The sequence below is a fragment of the Chanodichthys erythropterus genome, chromosome 22 (assembly GCF_024489055.1).
Source record: "Chanodichthys erythropterus isolate Z2021 chromosome 22, ASM2448905v1, whole genome shotgun sequence".
Classification (NCBI taxonomy): domain Eukaryota; kingdom Metazoa; phylum Chordata; class Actinopteri; order Cypriniformes; family Xenocyprididae; genus Chanodichthys; species Chanodichthys erythropterus.
The window spans coordinates 14,859,806-14,876,880 of record NC_090242.1 but is presented as its reverse complement, the minus strand read 5'-3'; the positions used below and the strand labels follow the sequence as shown (position 1 = coordinate 14,876,880).

General features: G+C 35.7%; 1 protein-coding gene across 5 annotated transcripts; it reads left to right on the top strand.

Moving 5' to 3' along the window:
- On the top strand, positions 1 to 16,952 carry zgc:162472 (uncharacterized protein LOC553495 homolog). 5 transcript variants are annotated; one of them, XM_067377024.1, is made up of 27 exons: positions 1 to 148; positions 813 to 1,051; positions 1,555 to 2,251; positions 4,019 to 4,131; positions 4,281 to 4,343; positions 4,652 to 4,822; positions 4,943 to 5,076; positions 5,159 to 5,253; positions 6,259 to 6,313; positions 6,436 to 6,576; positions 6,669 to 6,842; positions 7,099 to 7,162; positions 7,613 to 7,775; positions 7,885 to 8,009; positions 8,993 to 9,371; positions 9,845 to 9,976; positions 10,161 to 10,197; positions 11,495 to 11,581; positions 11,686 to 12,346; positions 12,563 to 12,690; positions 13,162 to 13,435; positions 13,727 to 13,880; positions 13,968 to 14,001; positions 14,113 to 14,208; positions 15,263 to 15,653; positions 16,121 to 16,346; positions 16,427 to 16,952. In XM_067377024.1, the coding sequence occupies exons 2-27, from the start codon at positions 819 to 821 to the stop codon at positions 16,514 to 16,516; spliced, it is 4,917 nt and encodes a 1,638-aa protein (XP_067233125.1). In that variant the 5' UTR covers positions 1 to 148; positions 813 to 818; the 3' UTR covers positions 16,517 to 16,952. The 5 variants fall into 5 exon arrangements, with proteins under 5 accessions (XP_067233125.1, XP_067233126.1, XP_067233124.1 ...); XM_067377025.1 differs by having other exon boundaries at positions 7,610 to 7,775; positions 14,116 to 14,208; XM_067377023.1 differs by having other exon boundaries at positions 7,610 to 7,775; positions 16,430 to 16,952.
- The last annotated feature ends 123 nt before the right edge of the window (positions 16,953 to 17,075 follow it).

Genomic DNA, 17,075 nt, shown 5'->3' with positions numbered 1-17,075 from the left:
GGTGGAACTGCAGATCAGGAGAAGAAACGTTCGTTCCGGGTATCAGTGCGCAATGCTGCGCATGCCCAGTAACAAACAGCAAGCATGGAGTACGTGAGCCGCTGAAGATTTTTTTTTACAATAAAATAACCCTGGAACATCAAATAAAGTAAGATTATGAAATTGCCACAGATTTAAACTTATAGTAATGTTGTTAAAAGCAATGTTGTTCGAATAAGCCGACTAGCATGTGTAAACGGACATTGTTGGACAGGACCCTCTCAATGGCCACTCGAAAAAAAAAAAAACATTTCAAAAATGTGTAGAAAAACAAAGAGCCATTTGTTACGAGGAGCTGGAAATTAAACATTTGTGAGTCGCAATGATAACTTAAAAAGTAAAGTAGCACATAAAAGTTTTGGAAAGAATTATTCTGATGCAATGAGAACAGAAATGCTGTAAACACCACTGTGTGCAGCTGTCAAATAGACGTTTGTTAGGTTTTTATTATTACCCAATGAGACATACGAGTGTATTACATTTAATTGAATTTGGACTTAATGACCACGCTTACCTGTCAAACTGAATGTAAGAACATCAGAAAGATTTTAGCTTACATGACAGTATACTTCTAATGACCTGCACTAATGTGTTACTGTAAATTATAAAACTATTACACAGAAAAAGATGATGCACAGATTGAGAATTAGCATGTAAACTTCTAATGAGAAGTATACATGCTATGAGTATACTTCTAATAATATATTATAAAATATTATATAATATATAAATATAATAACATTCATTTATATATATCTTTTCCCTCTAAACAGAGAAAGATGATGCGCAGATCGAGAATTAGTGTCCGGCCCAATGTGAAGCCCACAGGCCGAACTCTGACAGCTTCTCGAGATAATGTTCAGCCTCCCCAGGGTCCTGCTGACTCTGCTCCATCTGAGGGGTCAGAGGTCATGGCTGAGAAGTTGAAGACTGACCCACCTATAGCAGCATCGGAGGAAGCCTCTCAGAGCAGCAGCCCTAGTAACCAGCTGGAGGCCATTAGCCACGGAGAGTGAGTCTGAACTTTCAGTCTGATAAATATCTGATTACAATTATTAAAGCATTTTGTAAATTAGAATTTTTTTAAAACTTTATGAATCATTTAATTGGAGTAAAGACTTAAGGGACATATTTCAACTCAATATTTTTAAATTAAAATTTATATAACATGTATAATCTTTGGTCCTGTGACTAACCATTATTTATGTTGCTTGTTTTCTTCACCAATTTATTCATTTTTAAATTGTCTTCAGTGTGGAAAAGTTCAAATATTCCATTAAGTTGTCAATTAATATTAGGTCACAAAAATGTCATGTCTAATAATTACTATTTAGAGACAATGAATTTTAGTTGTAGAAGCAGTTATCACAGGATACTGCTAAAGCTGCTTTAAGAATTTGATGTTCCACAGAATGCTTTTTTTGTTAGGTTACTACTAGTAAGCGTTATTGTTAGGTTATTACTTTATGCAATAGAGAGTGCCTGTTTTATCACTGATTCTTTACTTCACAACAGGGATGCAGCATCTAAAAATTCTGATGCCCAGGATTCAAAAAGCACCTCTGTGACTTCTGGCCCTCAGAGGAGGAAACGCTTCACAGCTCTGCCCAACTTAGCCAAACCTCGAGCTTCCCCAGCCTCCTCTAGGACTCCTAAATCCCCATCCAAGTCCCCTGTAAAACCAGTAACACCCAGTGAGCCTGAAACATCAACCCCCACTGCAGAGTCTTCCCTTCAGATACCTGAGCCTGTCCAAAACCCCAGGGTTCCTGGAAGACGGAGACCTTCTGGAGGGGGCAGACAGGCTAAAGTACAGCCCATCCCTGCAGCCCCACTGCGGAATGACCAAAAGACAGATGCTCAAGAGGATGGGGGATTGGAAGACACTGTTGTACCGTTGACCGTCCAGCAAGGAGAGTCCCAACATCCCCTTAGAACTTCCAAACCTGATGCTGTTTTGGTCCATGAAAACCCTCCAGAGTGTCCGGTTCCTTCTAATGTGGAAGAAATTGTCGTGCAACAGGAGAGTGATTCTGGGCCACCTCCAGGGCAAAGCCACACTGATCTGTTAAGAGAAAGACTTAAAAAACTTCAGTCGCCATTGAAAATTCTCAAATCTTTGAAAACTCTGAACGACCCGGCAGACATGGTTAAGTTAGCCCAGGCACGGAAACTTCGGGAGCTTCTTAAAAAAGAAATGAACAAAGACAAGGTGTGTATGTGCTTTACATTAGTTTGTTTTTTGTTGTGTACAAAGAACAAAGGTGGTTCTCAAAGTCTCTTATTATGCTTACCAAACTGCATTTATTTAAAGGTGCCATCGAAGGTTTTTTTTACAAGATGCAATATAAGTCTAAGGTATCCCCTGAATGTGTCTGTGAAGTTTTAGCTCAAAATACCCCATAGATTTTTTTAAATTATTTTTTTTACTGCCTATTTTGGGGCATAATTAGAAATGCGCAGATTCAGGCTGCGGCCCCTTTAATTGCTCGTGCTCTCCACCCCCTCCCGAGCTCTCGACTCTATCATTGCATAAACAAAGTTCACACAGCTAATATAACCCTCAAAATGGATCTTTACAAAGTGTTCGTCATGCAGCATGTCTAATCGCGTAAGTACAGTGTTTATTTGTATGTTTACATTTGATTCTGAATGAGTTTGATAGTGCTCCGTGGCTAACGGCTAATGCTACACTGTTGGAGAGATTTATAAAGAATGAAGTTGTTTATGAATTATACAGACTGCAAGTGTTTTATAATGAAAATAACGACAGCTCTTGTCTCCGTGAATACAGTAATAAACGATGGTAACTTTAACCACATTTAACAGTACATTAGCAACATGCTAACGAAACATTTAGAAAGACAATTTACAAATATCACTAAAAATATCATGCTATCATGGATCATGTCAGTTATTATTGCTCCCTCTGCCATTTTTCGCTATTGTTCTTGCTTGCTTACATAGTCTGATGATCAGCTGTGCACAGATCCAGATGTTAATACTGGCTGCCCTTGTGTAATGCCTTGAACATGAGCTGGCATATGCAAATATTGGGGCGTACATATTAATGATCCGTAACAGTCGGTGTTATGTTGAGATTCGCCTGTTTTTCTGAGGTCTTTTAAACAAATGAGATTTATATAAGGAGGAGGAAACAATGGTGTTTGAGACTCACTGTATGTCATTTCCATGTACTGAACTCTTGTTATTCAACTATGCCAAGGTAAATTCAATTTTTAATTCGATGGCACCTTTAAACAAATATGCAGTAAAAGCAGTGATATTGTGAAATATTATTACAGTTGAAAATAACTGCTTTCTATTAGGTAATTTATTCCTGTAGTGTCAAAGCATCATTATTCCAGTCTTCAGTGTCACATGATCATTCAGAAATAATTCTAATATGCTGATTTGCTGCTCAAGAAACATTTATTATACCAATGTTTAAAAACTTGAAATGTTGTGCTGCTTAGTATTTTTGTGATTAAAGATTCGTTCATGATTCTTTGATAAAACGATAATTTGAAATAGAAATCTTTTGTAAAATAATAAAGTCTTGATTGTAACTTTTGATCAATTTAATGCATCCTTGCTGAATAGAAGTGTTCATTACTTTTTCAAATCAAGTATTCAAATCTTACTGACTCCAAACTTTTGAATGGTAATGGATATTTTCATAAAATATGTAAAATCCCATTTAAGAAGTTGAACTCTTATTCGTAATTCTCAACTTTGGAAATGGTTTCTGTCGCTCAAATTGCTTCCAGTCACTTTTATACATATTTCCGCACTGGTCTGACCATTTCCTTTAGGAAACTTTACTGACCAATTAAAAAGTTGCTCAATTTCACAATTTAATCAGTGCCGTTCAATCCTGGCATATGTTGGGACTGTCACTTTATGTAGAATTCCTAAGAGAATTATCTCAAATTTTTTAATATGCTCCTCTGACCTCTCGATCAATACTTGAATCTAGGAAGACAAGAAGAAACCCAAGATGGGAATCAAAGAACGCAAGGCACCTAAAGATCACACCAAAATGACCATGAGAGAGCTGATCTATTACCTGCCTGTTTCCAACCCAATGAAGTATGTGCCGTTCTTAATTCCTGTGTGTGTGTTTTGGAAGTCCATGTGAACGGAAGTGTTGATATGGGATCTGTGATGCATGTAACGGGTTGTGCAGGAATTACAACAAACCTGTTTTCTAGTTTCCAATGCCTTGGTTTTCTGTACAGGTCTTTCACAGAAGAAGAGCAGAAAGCATCAGATACAGAATTAGATGACTCTCCTACACCAACGTAAGCCTTGTATTATTATTATTATTTTTTGCCCTTAAAAAGCTTTGGATAAAGTACCCCTATTATGCTATTTTAAAGGCTCCTAATTTTGTTTTGGAGGTCTCCTACAGTAGGTTTACATGTAGGTTCATGCAGGAAGTAAGACTGGAATTACTGATGACTCATTTCAACTTTGCAGGCTTTTACATTCACAAACCGCTATATAACACACTGCATGAAAGGTCAAATCCAAAAAGACATAATAGGGGCACTTTATTAAAAATACTGTTAAGTTTAAACCCTCATCAGAACTTCTTTTTTCTCTTAAGTGCTTCTAAGACTCCAGCTGCTCCATCAGTTCATGAGACAGTACCAGAAGATGCTGGTCATGAGGAAGATGAGGAGCGAGTGGAAGAAACTCAGCCGGTAGAGGAAGAACCTCTGCTAGTGCCCAGGGTGAAGGTGGCAGAGGATGGCTCTCTGATTATAGATGAGGAGAGGTCAGTGACTTTCCTTTTTATCCTGAGCTGCTGCTCAAAGAGAAATCTAGTCCAGAATTATTTTAGTAGAAGTGTATAATATTTCCAGTGTTAAAATGCTTTTTATTATGGTGTATGTAGTTTAACAGTCCAGGTGTCAAGGGCAAACGGGCCCAATCCGGCAGAAGACAGAGATCCCATATTTGAACGTGGCTCTACCACCACTTACTCCAGCTTTAGGAAGGGCACCTACACCAAACCCTGGTCCAACGGAGGTCAGAAGTCAATCACAGTGCACCTCTTGATTTAAAGTGTCGTACATTTCATTTATATAGGATTTTTTTATGACTTTTCCAGAGACTGAAATGTTTTACTTGGCCATCAGCATGGTGGGGACAGACTTCTCCATGATTGGTCAGCTGTTTCCACACAGAGGTCGATTGGAGATTAAGGTGTGTTTTGTCCTCTTGTATGCATATCACAAAACACTTGTATGCTTGATACTAGATTTATTTAATTTGATTGTATGCTTGATTGTTGATTTCATACTATTGTCCAAAAGTTTGCGGTTCAAAAGTTTAAAGGTGCCAAAGAAGGTGTTTTCAAAAGATGTAATATAAGTCTAAGGTGTCCCCTGAATGTCTCTGTGAAGTTTCAACTCAAAATACCCCATAGTTTTTTTTAAATTATTTTTTTTACTGCCTATCATTATAAATGCGCCGATTCAGGGTACGCGGCCCCTTTAAATCTTGTGCTCCCCACCCCCGAGATCGCACTTGCCTTAAACACCATAAACAAAGTTCACACAGCTAATATAAGCCTCAAAATGGATCTTTACAAAGTGTTCGCCATGCAGCATGTCTAATCGCGTAAGTATGGTATTTATTTGGATGTTTACATTTGATTCTGAATGAGTTTGATAGTCTGTGGCTAAAGCTAAACACTATTGGAGAGATTTATAAAGAATGAAGATGTGTTTATGCATTATAGAGACTGCAAGTGTTTAAAAAATGACAATAATGACAGTCTTGTCTCCGTGAATACAGTAAGAAACGATGGTAACTTTAACCACATTTAACACTACATTAGCAACATGCTAACAAAACATTTAGAAAGATAATTTACAAACATGATATCAATGATCATGTCAGTTATTATTGCTCCATCTGCCATTTTTCGCTGTTGTCCTTTCTTGCTTACCTAGTCTGATGATTCAGCTGTGCACAGATCCAGACATTAATACTGGCTGCCCTTGTCTAATGCATTGAACATGGGCTGGCATATGCAAATATTGGGGGCGTACATATTAATGATCCCAACAGTTACGGTCTCTGTCACGTCAAGTGAAAATTAATTACTTGTTGATTTAGGACATCTTGAATGTTTTCCATAATAATACAAGCTCATCTTCAAAAGCCTCAATAACCATCCTCTTTGGTGTTCCCTTACTCCCTCAGAACAAGTTCAAGAAAGAGGAAAAAAATAACTCATGGAGAATAGATAAAGCTTTCAGTAAGTGACCTTTAGCAGTTAACCTACCACCTCAAACTAGCATCTTAAAAGACAAATGAAATTGATTCCTTATGAAATTAAGTATCAAGCTAGATGGCTAAAAAAAATTATGTACATTTCAGAGGAGAAGCGACGTCTGGATCTAGATTTCTTCAAAAAATTAATGGAGCAGGTCCTAAAAGACGAGGAAAGTAAGAAAAACAAAAACAAAGAGCTCACCAAGTTGGCTAAAGCACAGGGTAGAGTCCAAAGGAAAGTGAGAGGTCAGTTGCTTTTAACTTTCAATCTGTCTATCTGTTTAAGATTCACAGTTTGGACAAATTCTTACGCACACTTGCACTATTTTCTGATATAGCGGCTAAAAGAAAGGAAATGGACACTTCAGAGGATTCGGACAGTGATGTGGTTGCAGGAGAAAAGGAGAATGAAGACCTCTCAAATGATGGAGGAAGTGACACCACTTCAAAGAAACGCAGGGGAAGAGGGGCTAATACTCCACAGAAGAGAATCAAGAGGACGAATGGAGAGGGTATGCTTTAAGAAGGAACAATGGAAAATATTTTTCATTTTTGTTGTTCTGTAATAGTCTCAAATTTCTGAAGAATATCTTAAATTGGTTCAAAGCACGTTTTTAGAATTCAAATAACAGACTATGAATAGTGAAACTTACTGCCTGTCTTTAGTAGATTGTTTTTCTTCTTCTTCTTATTATTATTATAGAATTTTTCATATTATTGATTATTAAATTTTTTTGTAAACATTTGATGTATATTGATGGTTTGTAGCTGCAATAGATGAATCTGAGGACTGTGAAAATGCCACTTCTGATGGTCAGTCACAAGATGACAGGTAAGAATTATTCAAAATATATGATTGAATCCTTATAGATATCATTATATTTAAAGGTGCTAGTCATTTTTTTCCAAGTAAAGGTGATTGTGTACACTACTGTTCAAAAGTTTAGGGTCACTCTAACATGTTGATTTTGTGCTCAAGAAACTTTTTTTTTTTTTTTTTTTTAATCAATTTTGAAAGAGTGAAAAGTTGTGCTGCTTAATATTTTAGTGAAAACTGATCCATTTTCTTTCAGGATTCTTTGAATAGAAATTTCTAAAGAACAAATTTGAAATAAAACTCTTCTTTGACATTATAAATCTTTACTGTTAATGTGGATCAGCTTAAAAGATCCTTTCATAATAAAGTATTAATTTCTTTAAAAAAAATCTTACTGACCTTGCTGTAATTTATTATGTTATGATGAGACCATTTGGGGGCTGAAAATGATTCTCATTCTAGCAGGTTAAAGGAATCTGACTCATCAGAGAACATAAAGAAGATTCCTGCTATTAAACCGGCTCAGCTCAAGGGTCGACCTCAGAGACCGATCCCGAATCTCAGCCGCAGATGGGGGAACAGGCGCCCGGAGCCTGGGCAGGAGAGTAAAATGGACAGGTCCCCCAAGGTAACATTTTCAGCTGTTTAATCTGAGATTCCACAAAATTTGACATGTGTATTACTGTACAAAATAGACTATTTTATCTGACATAATTGTATAATTCACTCTTTTTTAGGTGCCTTCAGATTTATTACAAGAGAAGGAGAAGAGGCAGTCTAAAGTTCTCCTTGAATTGGAAGATTTGGAGGAAGAGCCTGATCTGAGTACTGTACATGAACAGATATTCAATAAACCAACCAGGTAAGCTTGAGAATATTTAGATGATTTCAGTCATAACCTAGTTAGGGTTCTCAATGAAATTTGTATGTTGTTGTTTGTATTATTTATATACTATTATTTATATTTTGAATTGGCTTATTCAAATTTTAGTAATTTTTCAATGTGTGTTTTTATCATTTTCATACATTTTTTGCATTTAAAAAATAAATGTAGTAATTCAGCTTAAACTTATTTTATTTCAGTTCGGCAAGATTTCTTCAGTTTATTTTGTTCATCTAATATTTATGTTTTTTAATGCAGCATTATTTTAATGAAGAAAAATTATTTTTAATAATTTTAGTTTTAATTAACAATAACAACACTGCAATGCAGATACAACTGTGAATAGATTCAGAATAATTTGATAAGTTATTCTGATGGATGTAGAGCTGCATGATTAATCATCAAAAGATCGTGATCTCGATGCAAACACCCGACCTTATGGAAAAAACAGTTGCAATTTCCTACGACAGCAAAAAGTCTCATGTACGCCCCGGCTTAAATGAGAAATATTCTGGTAAACATTTGACAACTACGATCAGTGGAATTATTCAAATCTGTGTTGGCACTGAGACAGAGAGAGCAGTTGTCATGTATAGGTATAAAACAGCTTCTTTTCAACCACACAGTATCATTATATATGTTACAGTAATTCAAAAATATCACAGAAGAGTCATTGAATCATTCATTCAAACTGATTAAAATTAATTAAATTAATTTCAGATTAATTAAATATTTTGAATAGACTGCAACAATTAACATTTTGTCAGAACCTCTAGTACATGACATGTTATTTTTTTAGTTTTCTGTTGAGAATCATGTGAGATCATGGTGATCTCTGTTTTAAACAAATAGAGTGTGTGAGTCAATTTATTTTTTATGATCATTATTTTTTTAAGGCATTGTTCTGTGGTCTTGTTTTCAGTTTAAGTAGTCATGCTAATTATTATTTCTCTTTTATTTAGGTCAGGAAGGATCCCCAAGCTCTCTCAGCATGTGATGCAGGCAGCGGCAGAAGAAGAGGAAGAGGACGATGATGAAGAGCTCTCTAAACCTCCTGTGTCTTCTAAAATTTGTAATCAGGGCATCAAGGCACCCGCCCGGAGGGATAAATTAAAACCAGGCCCCACGTTGAAACAGGGCATGCAAAGGAGGGGGAAATCTAGACTGGTGACCTTACTGGCCTCTGGAACTGAAGATGATGAGGATGAGGATGTAGAAGATTGTGGCCTGAGCCAGATGGACTTTCCTTCAAATTCTGAAGAGGAAAACCAGGCATTTGTGCCAATGAGTCTACGCCCTCTATTGCCTGTTAATTCGGAGGTGGTAGAAACCATGGAAGAGGTGTGTTTATGTATTATCATACCATAAAGAACCTTAGTGGAACCCTCTTCATCACATATTATTGCCATCAGTGTGGTATGCTCTGTTCATAAACTCCCCTGCTTGAGTCTGATGTTTTTCTTTTTAATTATGTTGTTATGGTTAGTTTTCATAAAATAAGGCCAGAAACATATTTTACGCCAGGGGTGTCTGGCAACCCCCAAGGTGCCACAGTATCCTTGGAAAAACTTACAGAATTTTATATTACTACAATTTTTATTTTGCTAAAAAGTACATATATAAAGTAACACAGTATGGAAGTGCTTACATTCATGTACTTGCTTAGAATATGTTTCTGACCAAAATTATGTTCAGTTTTGTTTCACCATTTTGTTCATATTCATTTCTGCATGTCATATCAAAAACTCACAACCTTCCTACCTTTCATTGTCCTTCCCCTTTTTTTTCTGTCACTCATTCCCATTGGCTCCCAGCTGGACATTTCTGTGAATGTGCCTGATATCCTGGGCACATCCCAGAATGCTTTGTGCCCCGAGATGTCATGTGAGCAGGCGGCATTGCCCGCTGGCCCTGTCCCTTATGAACACCAGTTGGACCTGCTTGCTGTAAGTCTCCCCAGCGTCATCTATGTCCCTTGTCACATCTGTGTACTGTTGTGGTGTCCATCATAAACACACATTTCATTTGTTGTCAGCTGAATCTAGTTTCTTTACTTTGGAATTGGAGTGATTTTCAGTGTTTTGGTTTTTGTAGCAGTTGGTACTAATTTGTGTCTGATTTGTTTTTAAGGATGTCATTGAGTTTCTTGACCCAGACCACATGGAAGGTAAGTTGAAACTCTCTCAAGCTTTCCTTCCACCAGCAAACATGGAGAAACAAATAATCTAAATGAATGAACTATCAGAGGAGATGTTGTTATCTAGTCTAGTAATCATGTGTAATAAAAAAATTCTCCTGTATGCAATGAAAGTTTATATCTCAAAATCAAATTATTTGGGCAAAAATGCACAGATACTTATGGAAGAGGATTAGGGCCAAGAAATAATAAAAAAATAAAACCATCTCGAGATTAAAGTTGTTAAATTTCGAGAAAAAAGTCTAAATAAAATGTTGAGAATAAAGTCATTAAATTACGAGAAAAAAGTTGTTAAATTACGAAAACAAATTAGTTAAATTACGACTTTATTTCTCGTAATTTAATGACTTTATTCTCAACATTTTATCTCGACTTTTTTTCTCGAAATTTAACGACATTTTTCTCATAATTGAACGAATTTGTTCTCGTAATTTAACAACTTTTTTCTCGTAATTTAATGACTTTATTCTAAACTTTTTATCTAAACTTTTTTTCTCGCAATTTAACAAGTTTTTTTCTCGTAATTTAACAAGTTTATTCTCAACATTTTATCTCGACTTTTTTCTCGAAATTTAACAGCTTTAATCTCGAGATGGTTTTATTTTTTTATTATTGCTTGGCCCTAGTCCTCTTCCGTAGATACTGGCCTAGATTTCTGTTTAGTTAAAAAAATTAATTAATTAATTTGATCAATTTGTTTATAATTTCAATTTACACAATTGTTCAAATAATAATAAAACAATTCTAACATCAAATTGGGGGAAAAAGCACAGATACAAGCCTTGTTTTCTGTTTGAATAAAAAAAAAAGATATTTGTTTCACTTAAATTGACAGTTGTTTATATAATAAAAATAATTATAAAATTGGGCAAAAAATCAACTACTAGAAGTCTAGTTTTCTATTTGGATAAAAAAAGATTTATTTAGGATACATTTTAGTAATTTATTTATTTATATTAATTAATTTGTTTTATTACAATTTACATAATTGTTCAAATAATAATAATAAAATTATATAAATGATTTAAATACTATAATTAATATACTATACTATGATATTATAATATATTACACTGTAACAATACTCTAATATATATAGTATCATAAATGATACTATAAATGATATATCATTATTTTTTCCAGTAGTTTTGAATTACTTTTCCATAATATGTGTGTATATAATGTAATCAATCAAACTTTTAATTAAGTCTTTTACCCAAAAGCTTTAGATTTCTGTTGGTTCATCTTTTATACATCTTTCTTTCAGTATGTAAGGAGATCAACAATGAAGCTGCCCAGACTCTTCTGACCATCGGGAACTCGGCTCAGATGACCCAGACATCCGAAATATCCTGTAAGAATAGCTTCATAATGCAACTCTCTAATTTGCCTCAATCCAAATGGGCACTCAAATTTGAAATCTTCATCAGAAGATTGATTGAATTAAATCTTTTTCAGGTGAAAATTATATTGTTGGGCAGTCAAGCATTGTACATGAAGAGGTCGTCCATGAGGAAGTTATCACAGAAACGGCCATCATGTCCGGTCCTTCTGTAAGTTGTGAGACAGAGATGAAAGGTGATGTTGAACTTTCGAGCTGTGAAACTCATATTCCAGAACTTTCTGCTGAAGAAACCCCTATCTCATACGGGGAGCCACTCCAATCACAGACAACTGATGCTCATCCTGGTCCTATTCAAAAAGAGACACAGGATTTGGCTTGTTCCATTAGTGTTCCACCACCTAAAAGAGGCCGTTTCTCCAAGCCCAAACCCAATATTGGTCAAGGTCTGAGAACCAGACGAGCTCCACAGCAGCAGATCTGTCCAGAACTTGTTACAGATTCTGTGGAGACCTCTAAGAGTCCATCTGTCACAGAAAAGGATAAAAATGCAACACAACACCGGGAAGAAGATTCAGTTCCTGTGGATAACCTGTTAGTCTCCTCTACTGAGAACCTACAGCCGCAAAAATCAGCTGAAATTCCCAATGTTGTTCCTGAAAGGGTGACTAAAGATAATGGATCTGTCTCATCTCTGAAGAGAAAGAATGATGAAATAATCACAGAGGAAAAAATAAAACAACAAGAAGAGACAAGACAACCACAACTGACTAATAGGTAATAAAAGCAGTATATGGACCATTTATTTATTTTTAATTAATTTATTTTCACTTATAGTGTTTGTCAATGTTCTTTTGTGATTCACCTTTCCTTGAATAGCTAAAAATGAATGCTTAGCAATGGTGGCGGTTCAGATCCCAGAATGTGAGACCGATATTCATGTGTCTAAAAAATGAGTAGTCTGAAATATTGTCTGTATGTTGTGTGTTTCAGTGTGACTGAGTCTCAGAACACTTCAGATGAGCCCACTAAACCTGTCAGGAGGCACCGCGGACCCAAACTTAAACCAAACCTGACTCAGACATCCAGACACACTCGCACACAGACACAAAACAAAACAGGTACAGCAATTCAAACTGTTTTATAAAATGTGAAATGGCTCTAAACAGGTGACTGTCACAAGATATTATTATATTTATATTTTATACATATATTTTGCATAGTTAGAAAAGTAAAATTTTTGTAATTGTATATTTTTTTACCATATAATGTTTTACCATGGTGTAAAAGTTGTTTTAACATTTTTATAATAATTATTATAATAAATATTATAATATTTTTTTCTAATTATTACAGTAGAGATTTTTTCTTATTACAGTTTATTTTAAAAATGTGCTTTATTGATTTAAAAAATTGTGTTTCCTAAAAATCAGGTTTAGTTTTATTATGCAACAGGTTTTGATTTTGGCTTGAAACATCACATTTATGTTAAGAGGTTTCATGAGATTCGCCTAAATAGAACAATTACCAAAAAAACATTTCAAAACAAAAAGCAAATATAAATTTTTATGTTTGCACTTGTTTCCTTGCAGTAATAAATAAGCAGCTGGATGTTGCCCAGTCTTCCACAAGCACTTTCACTAAAGGTCCTGAAGAGGGTGCTGTAGTTACCACAGAATATGATGTTTCCCAAAGTGCAGCACAACAAGAGGTTGCATCAAGCATTGAATCAGAACAGACATCTGAAGAACCTATTCCTGAAGAGCCTGTGTTTATACTGTCTCTCACTGAAATCCCACCTACGGGCTTTAGGACAGAGCCCCTCCCACTGACACCGGTGTCTGAGTTGCATTCTCATGGTCAAAGGTATGCTTGCTTTAAACTGTTATCTGATGCTGTAAAACACACTGAGACAATGCTCCACCTCATAATTAAATATATTGTGAGATGTTGTGAGAATGTTGTGTCCTGGTTTCTCCTAGTGGACAATTTGTTAGCCAAATGAATGCATATTTAAGTTTATTTTGTAAGACTCTCAATGGGCTCTCAATGTTCCCAAGTTTCACAGTGTCTAAACCAAATTTCATTCACTTATTTGCAAATGTCCTTTCTCTTGTATTTATTAATTTTTTCCCCACACATTCTGCTTAATTTCAGTGCTAATGAGAGCAGAGAGGTATCTCACCTTCTGATCACAGATGCTTTAGTTCCTGTGTCAGAGGATGAGGTAAAGAAAAGTGGAGGGGGGGACAAGGACAAATCGAGGAAAAGAGAATTGAAACGCAAGACACCAGCCTCAACATCTCAGGAGGTAAAGTGTACATCTTGACTTTCAGCACTATTGATGCTTGATAAATAGTCTAAAAAGTGACTAATAGTGAGGTCATTTCCTTCCTAGAGAACCGATGGTGAGAGTCAGACAGAACATCATGGTGAGAATATTTTCAGCAAATCTTTATAATTAAAAAATAAATCTATATGGTACAGATTATCATCATTCAACTTGTTGTAACATCTGTTCATGCACATTTTCTTTGTCTTAGTAGTGGAATTATTGGAAAGCCCTGTGGCAGAGAGGAATAAAGATGAGAAGGAACATCTGGAGAACAAAGGAAAATTACCTGAAAGAACCAGGAGAGGTAAGGGAGAAGAAATTATACTACCAATTTGTTAAAGGGTTAGTTCACCCAAAAATAATGTCATTTATTACTCACCCTCATGCCGTTCCACACACGTAAGACCTTCGTTAATCTTCGGAACACAAATTAAGATATTTTAGTTGAAATCCGATGGCTCCGTGAGGCCTCCATAGGGAGCAATGTCATTTCCTCTCTCAATATCCATAAAGGTACTAAAAACATATTTAAATCAGTTCATGTGAGTACAATGGTTCAATATTAATATTATAAAGCGATGAGAATATTTTTGGTGTGGCAAAAAAACAAAATAATGACTTAGTGATGGCCGATTTCAAAACACTGCTTCAAGAAGCATCAGAGCACAGTGAATCTGTGTGTCGAATCTGCTGTTCGGAGCGCCAAAGTCACGTGATTTCAGCCGTTGGCAGTTTGACACACGATCTGAATCATGATTCGATACACAGATTCATTTGTGCTCCGAAACTTCCTGAAGCAGTGTTTTGAAATCGGCCATCACTATATAAATCGTTATTTTGTTTTTTTTGGCGAACCAAAAATATTCTCGTCGCTTTATAATATTAATATTGAACCACTGTACTCACATGAACTGATTTAAATATGTTTTAGTACATTAATAGATCATGAGAGAGGAAATGACATTGCTGGCAATGAAGGCCTCACGGAGCCATCGGCTTTAAACTAAAATATCTTAATTTGTGTTCCGAAGATTATTTGCCACATTTGTCGGGTTGCTGGGTGTTAATGTCAAGCCCTGGTAGTGTATAATAATTATATGAAAAATACATAATAAGAATAAAAAAATTGCAATAAATTTCTTGACATAAAAATGTTACAATTATCATTACAGGATCAGTTATTGTTTTTAAAAAAAAACTCACATGAAGGGTTTGTCACTCTACATTATCTGCTTGTTAACAAATTATTAAATCTTACATTTTTTAAAAATCCTCATTATATGTGTCTGTTTTTCCAAATCAAGATGACAACACATAAAACATGGGTTTTACCAATGAACTCTTTCTTCTGTGTTCAGCAAAGCTGCAGGTCAAACCCATCCCCATTTCAAGGAGAAATGCTCAAGGTGTTCATGCTAAAGAAGACACAGCAGAGCTCTCTTTAAAAGAGACTACCTCATTACCCATTTCAACACGAGAGATGAGATCAAAGCCAGAGCAAACTGTGCCTGCTGCCATTTCGACAACCGACAACTCAACATCAGACACCATCTCAGAAAGCGAAGCAAACACAGACCTTTCTGTGACCAGTTCTCCTCAGCAAGAAAATGATTCTCAAGAGGGTCCCTCCCAAGGCATCATGGGACAGGTTGACCTCCCCTGCAAAGAGACAGTTGAGTTAGCAAGTGGATCAGACTCGCAAGGTGTCAGTCAAATCACGCCTATTGCCACAAGCGGGCCACTTACAAGGTAAATGGCTCTTTTAGAAAGTCTTGATTTCGTTTTTGGGGTCTACAGGAATAAGTTTTCGTGCTTGAATGTTCAAAAAACACATTATTTTTCATATATTTTACATTTATTGCAGCATCTCTTTTCCCAGTCTGTCAGTAACACACTGTTTAGTTCCTGTCTCTATGAAGCCCCTCCTTCTGAAAAGAGCAGTGTGCTCTGATTGGTCAGTAGGACCAGTGTGTTGTGATTGGCCAACCACTTTGAGCATGTTTTAGAAAGAATAGCTCCCTTTGGAGAGACTTTGTGCTTTGTAACTTTGCAGACCTTTTTCATGCTCACACAGCAACATTACACACTACAGAAAGTTGAAAATGTAAAAAAGCATAATAGGTCCTCATAAAGATGATACTGGCTTTGATTTTATACCTAACAAATATGACATTTTGACATTACAATCCATTTGTTTTATTTTTGTTCTTCTATAGACCTGGTAGAAGACCAAAGGGGTTCCTGTCCTTTATTTCCTCTAAGAGTACACAAGGACCACCAGCAGCTCATCGAGGGGCCAAACCAGGGCCCCAAAAGCCTGCAGTCAACACTGTGCGTCCTGAGAGAAAACGGATAGCGGCTGGCCCTGTTACCATGGCAACAAACCCTAAAGTAAAGCGACTGTCACCGACCTCTGCTTCCAGCACTGCATCGGTCATTGAGGTATCATTCAGTCCGATATTCCAGTACTTTTATGGCCAGTTTGTATATTTGTATTAATAGAACTGGATTCCATCTCTCAGCAGAACTCAGAAGAAGAACCCACCAGTGTCTCCAAGTACTTTTTCAGTGACATCTTTACTGAAGTTGATGAACTAGAAGACATGGATTGAGGCCTTAAGGGTGAAATGACGAGCCAGGAACAACCAACTAACCAGTGAAAAATATAGTTTGACATCAGTAGTGTATAGATGTGAATATGTGAAGGTTTACAAGGACACTTTTACAAAGAAGAAACACCACTGAAGATATCCAGTGAAAACGTACCTCAGTAACTCTGTCAAAATATTAATAATGTCTTTCGTTTTTTTTTTATTATATATATATATATAATTTTTTGTTTTTTTGAGGATAAATAAGTATTAATTGACATTATGGTAAAGCAAACATGTTTTGATACAGCTGCACTCTTTGTGATGTAAAGTTGAAATCTGACTGAGCCTAACTGTGAATTATTTGATAGTTGGTCTTAACCTTCCGCATTTTAGATTATTTCTAGTTATCAGTTAGCAACATGTTCGATTCTCTCAGCCATTTCTCTAACATCATTTGGCAATATTTCAGATTTTTTTTTGAAAGTGACTTTTTTTTCTTATTTTTATATATATATATATATATATATATATATATATATATATATATATATATATATATATATATATCTATATAATA

Coding starts and splice junctions, on each gene's coding strand:
- zgc:162472 (XM_067377022.1), top strand. CDS start 819: ATGATGCGCAGATCGAGAATTAGTGTCCGGCCCAATGTGAAGCCCACA. Junction 2,252..4,018: donor AAGAAATGAACAAAGACAAG/GTGTGTATGTGC, acceptor ACTTGAATCTAG/GAAGACAAGAAGAAACCCAA. Junction 4,823..4,942: donor CTGATTATAGATGAGGAGAG/GTCAGTGACTTT, acceptor TGGTGTATGTAG/TTTAACAGTCCAGGTGTCAA.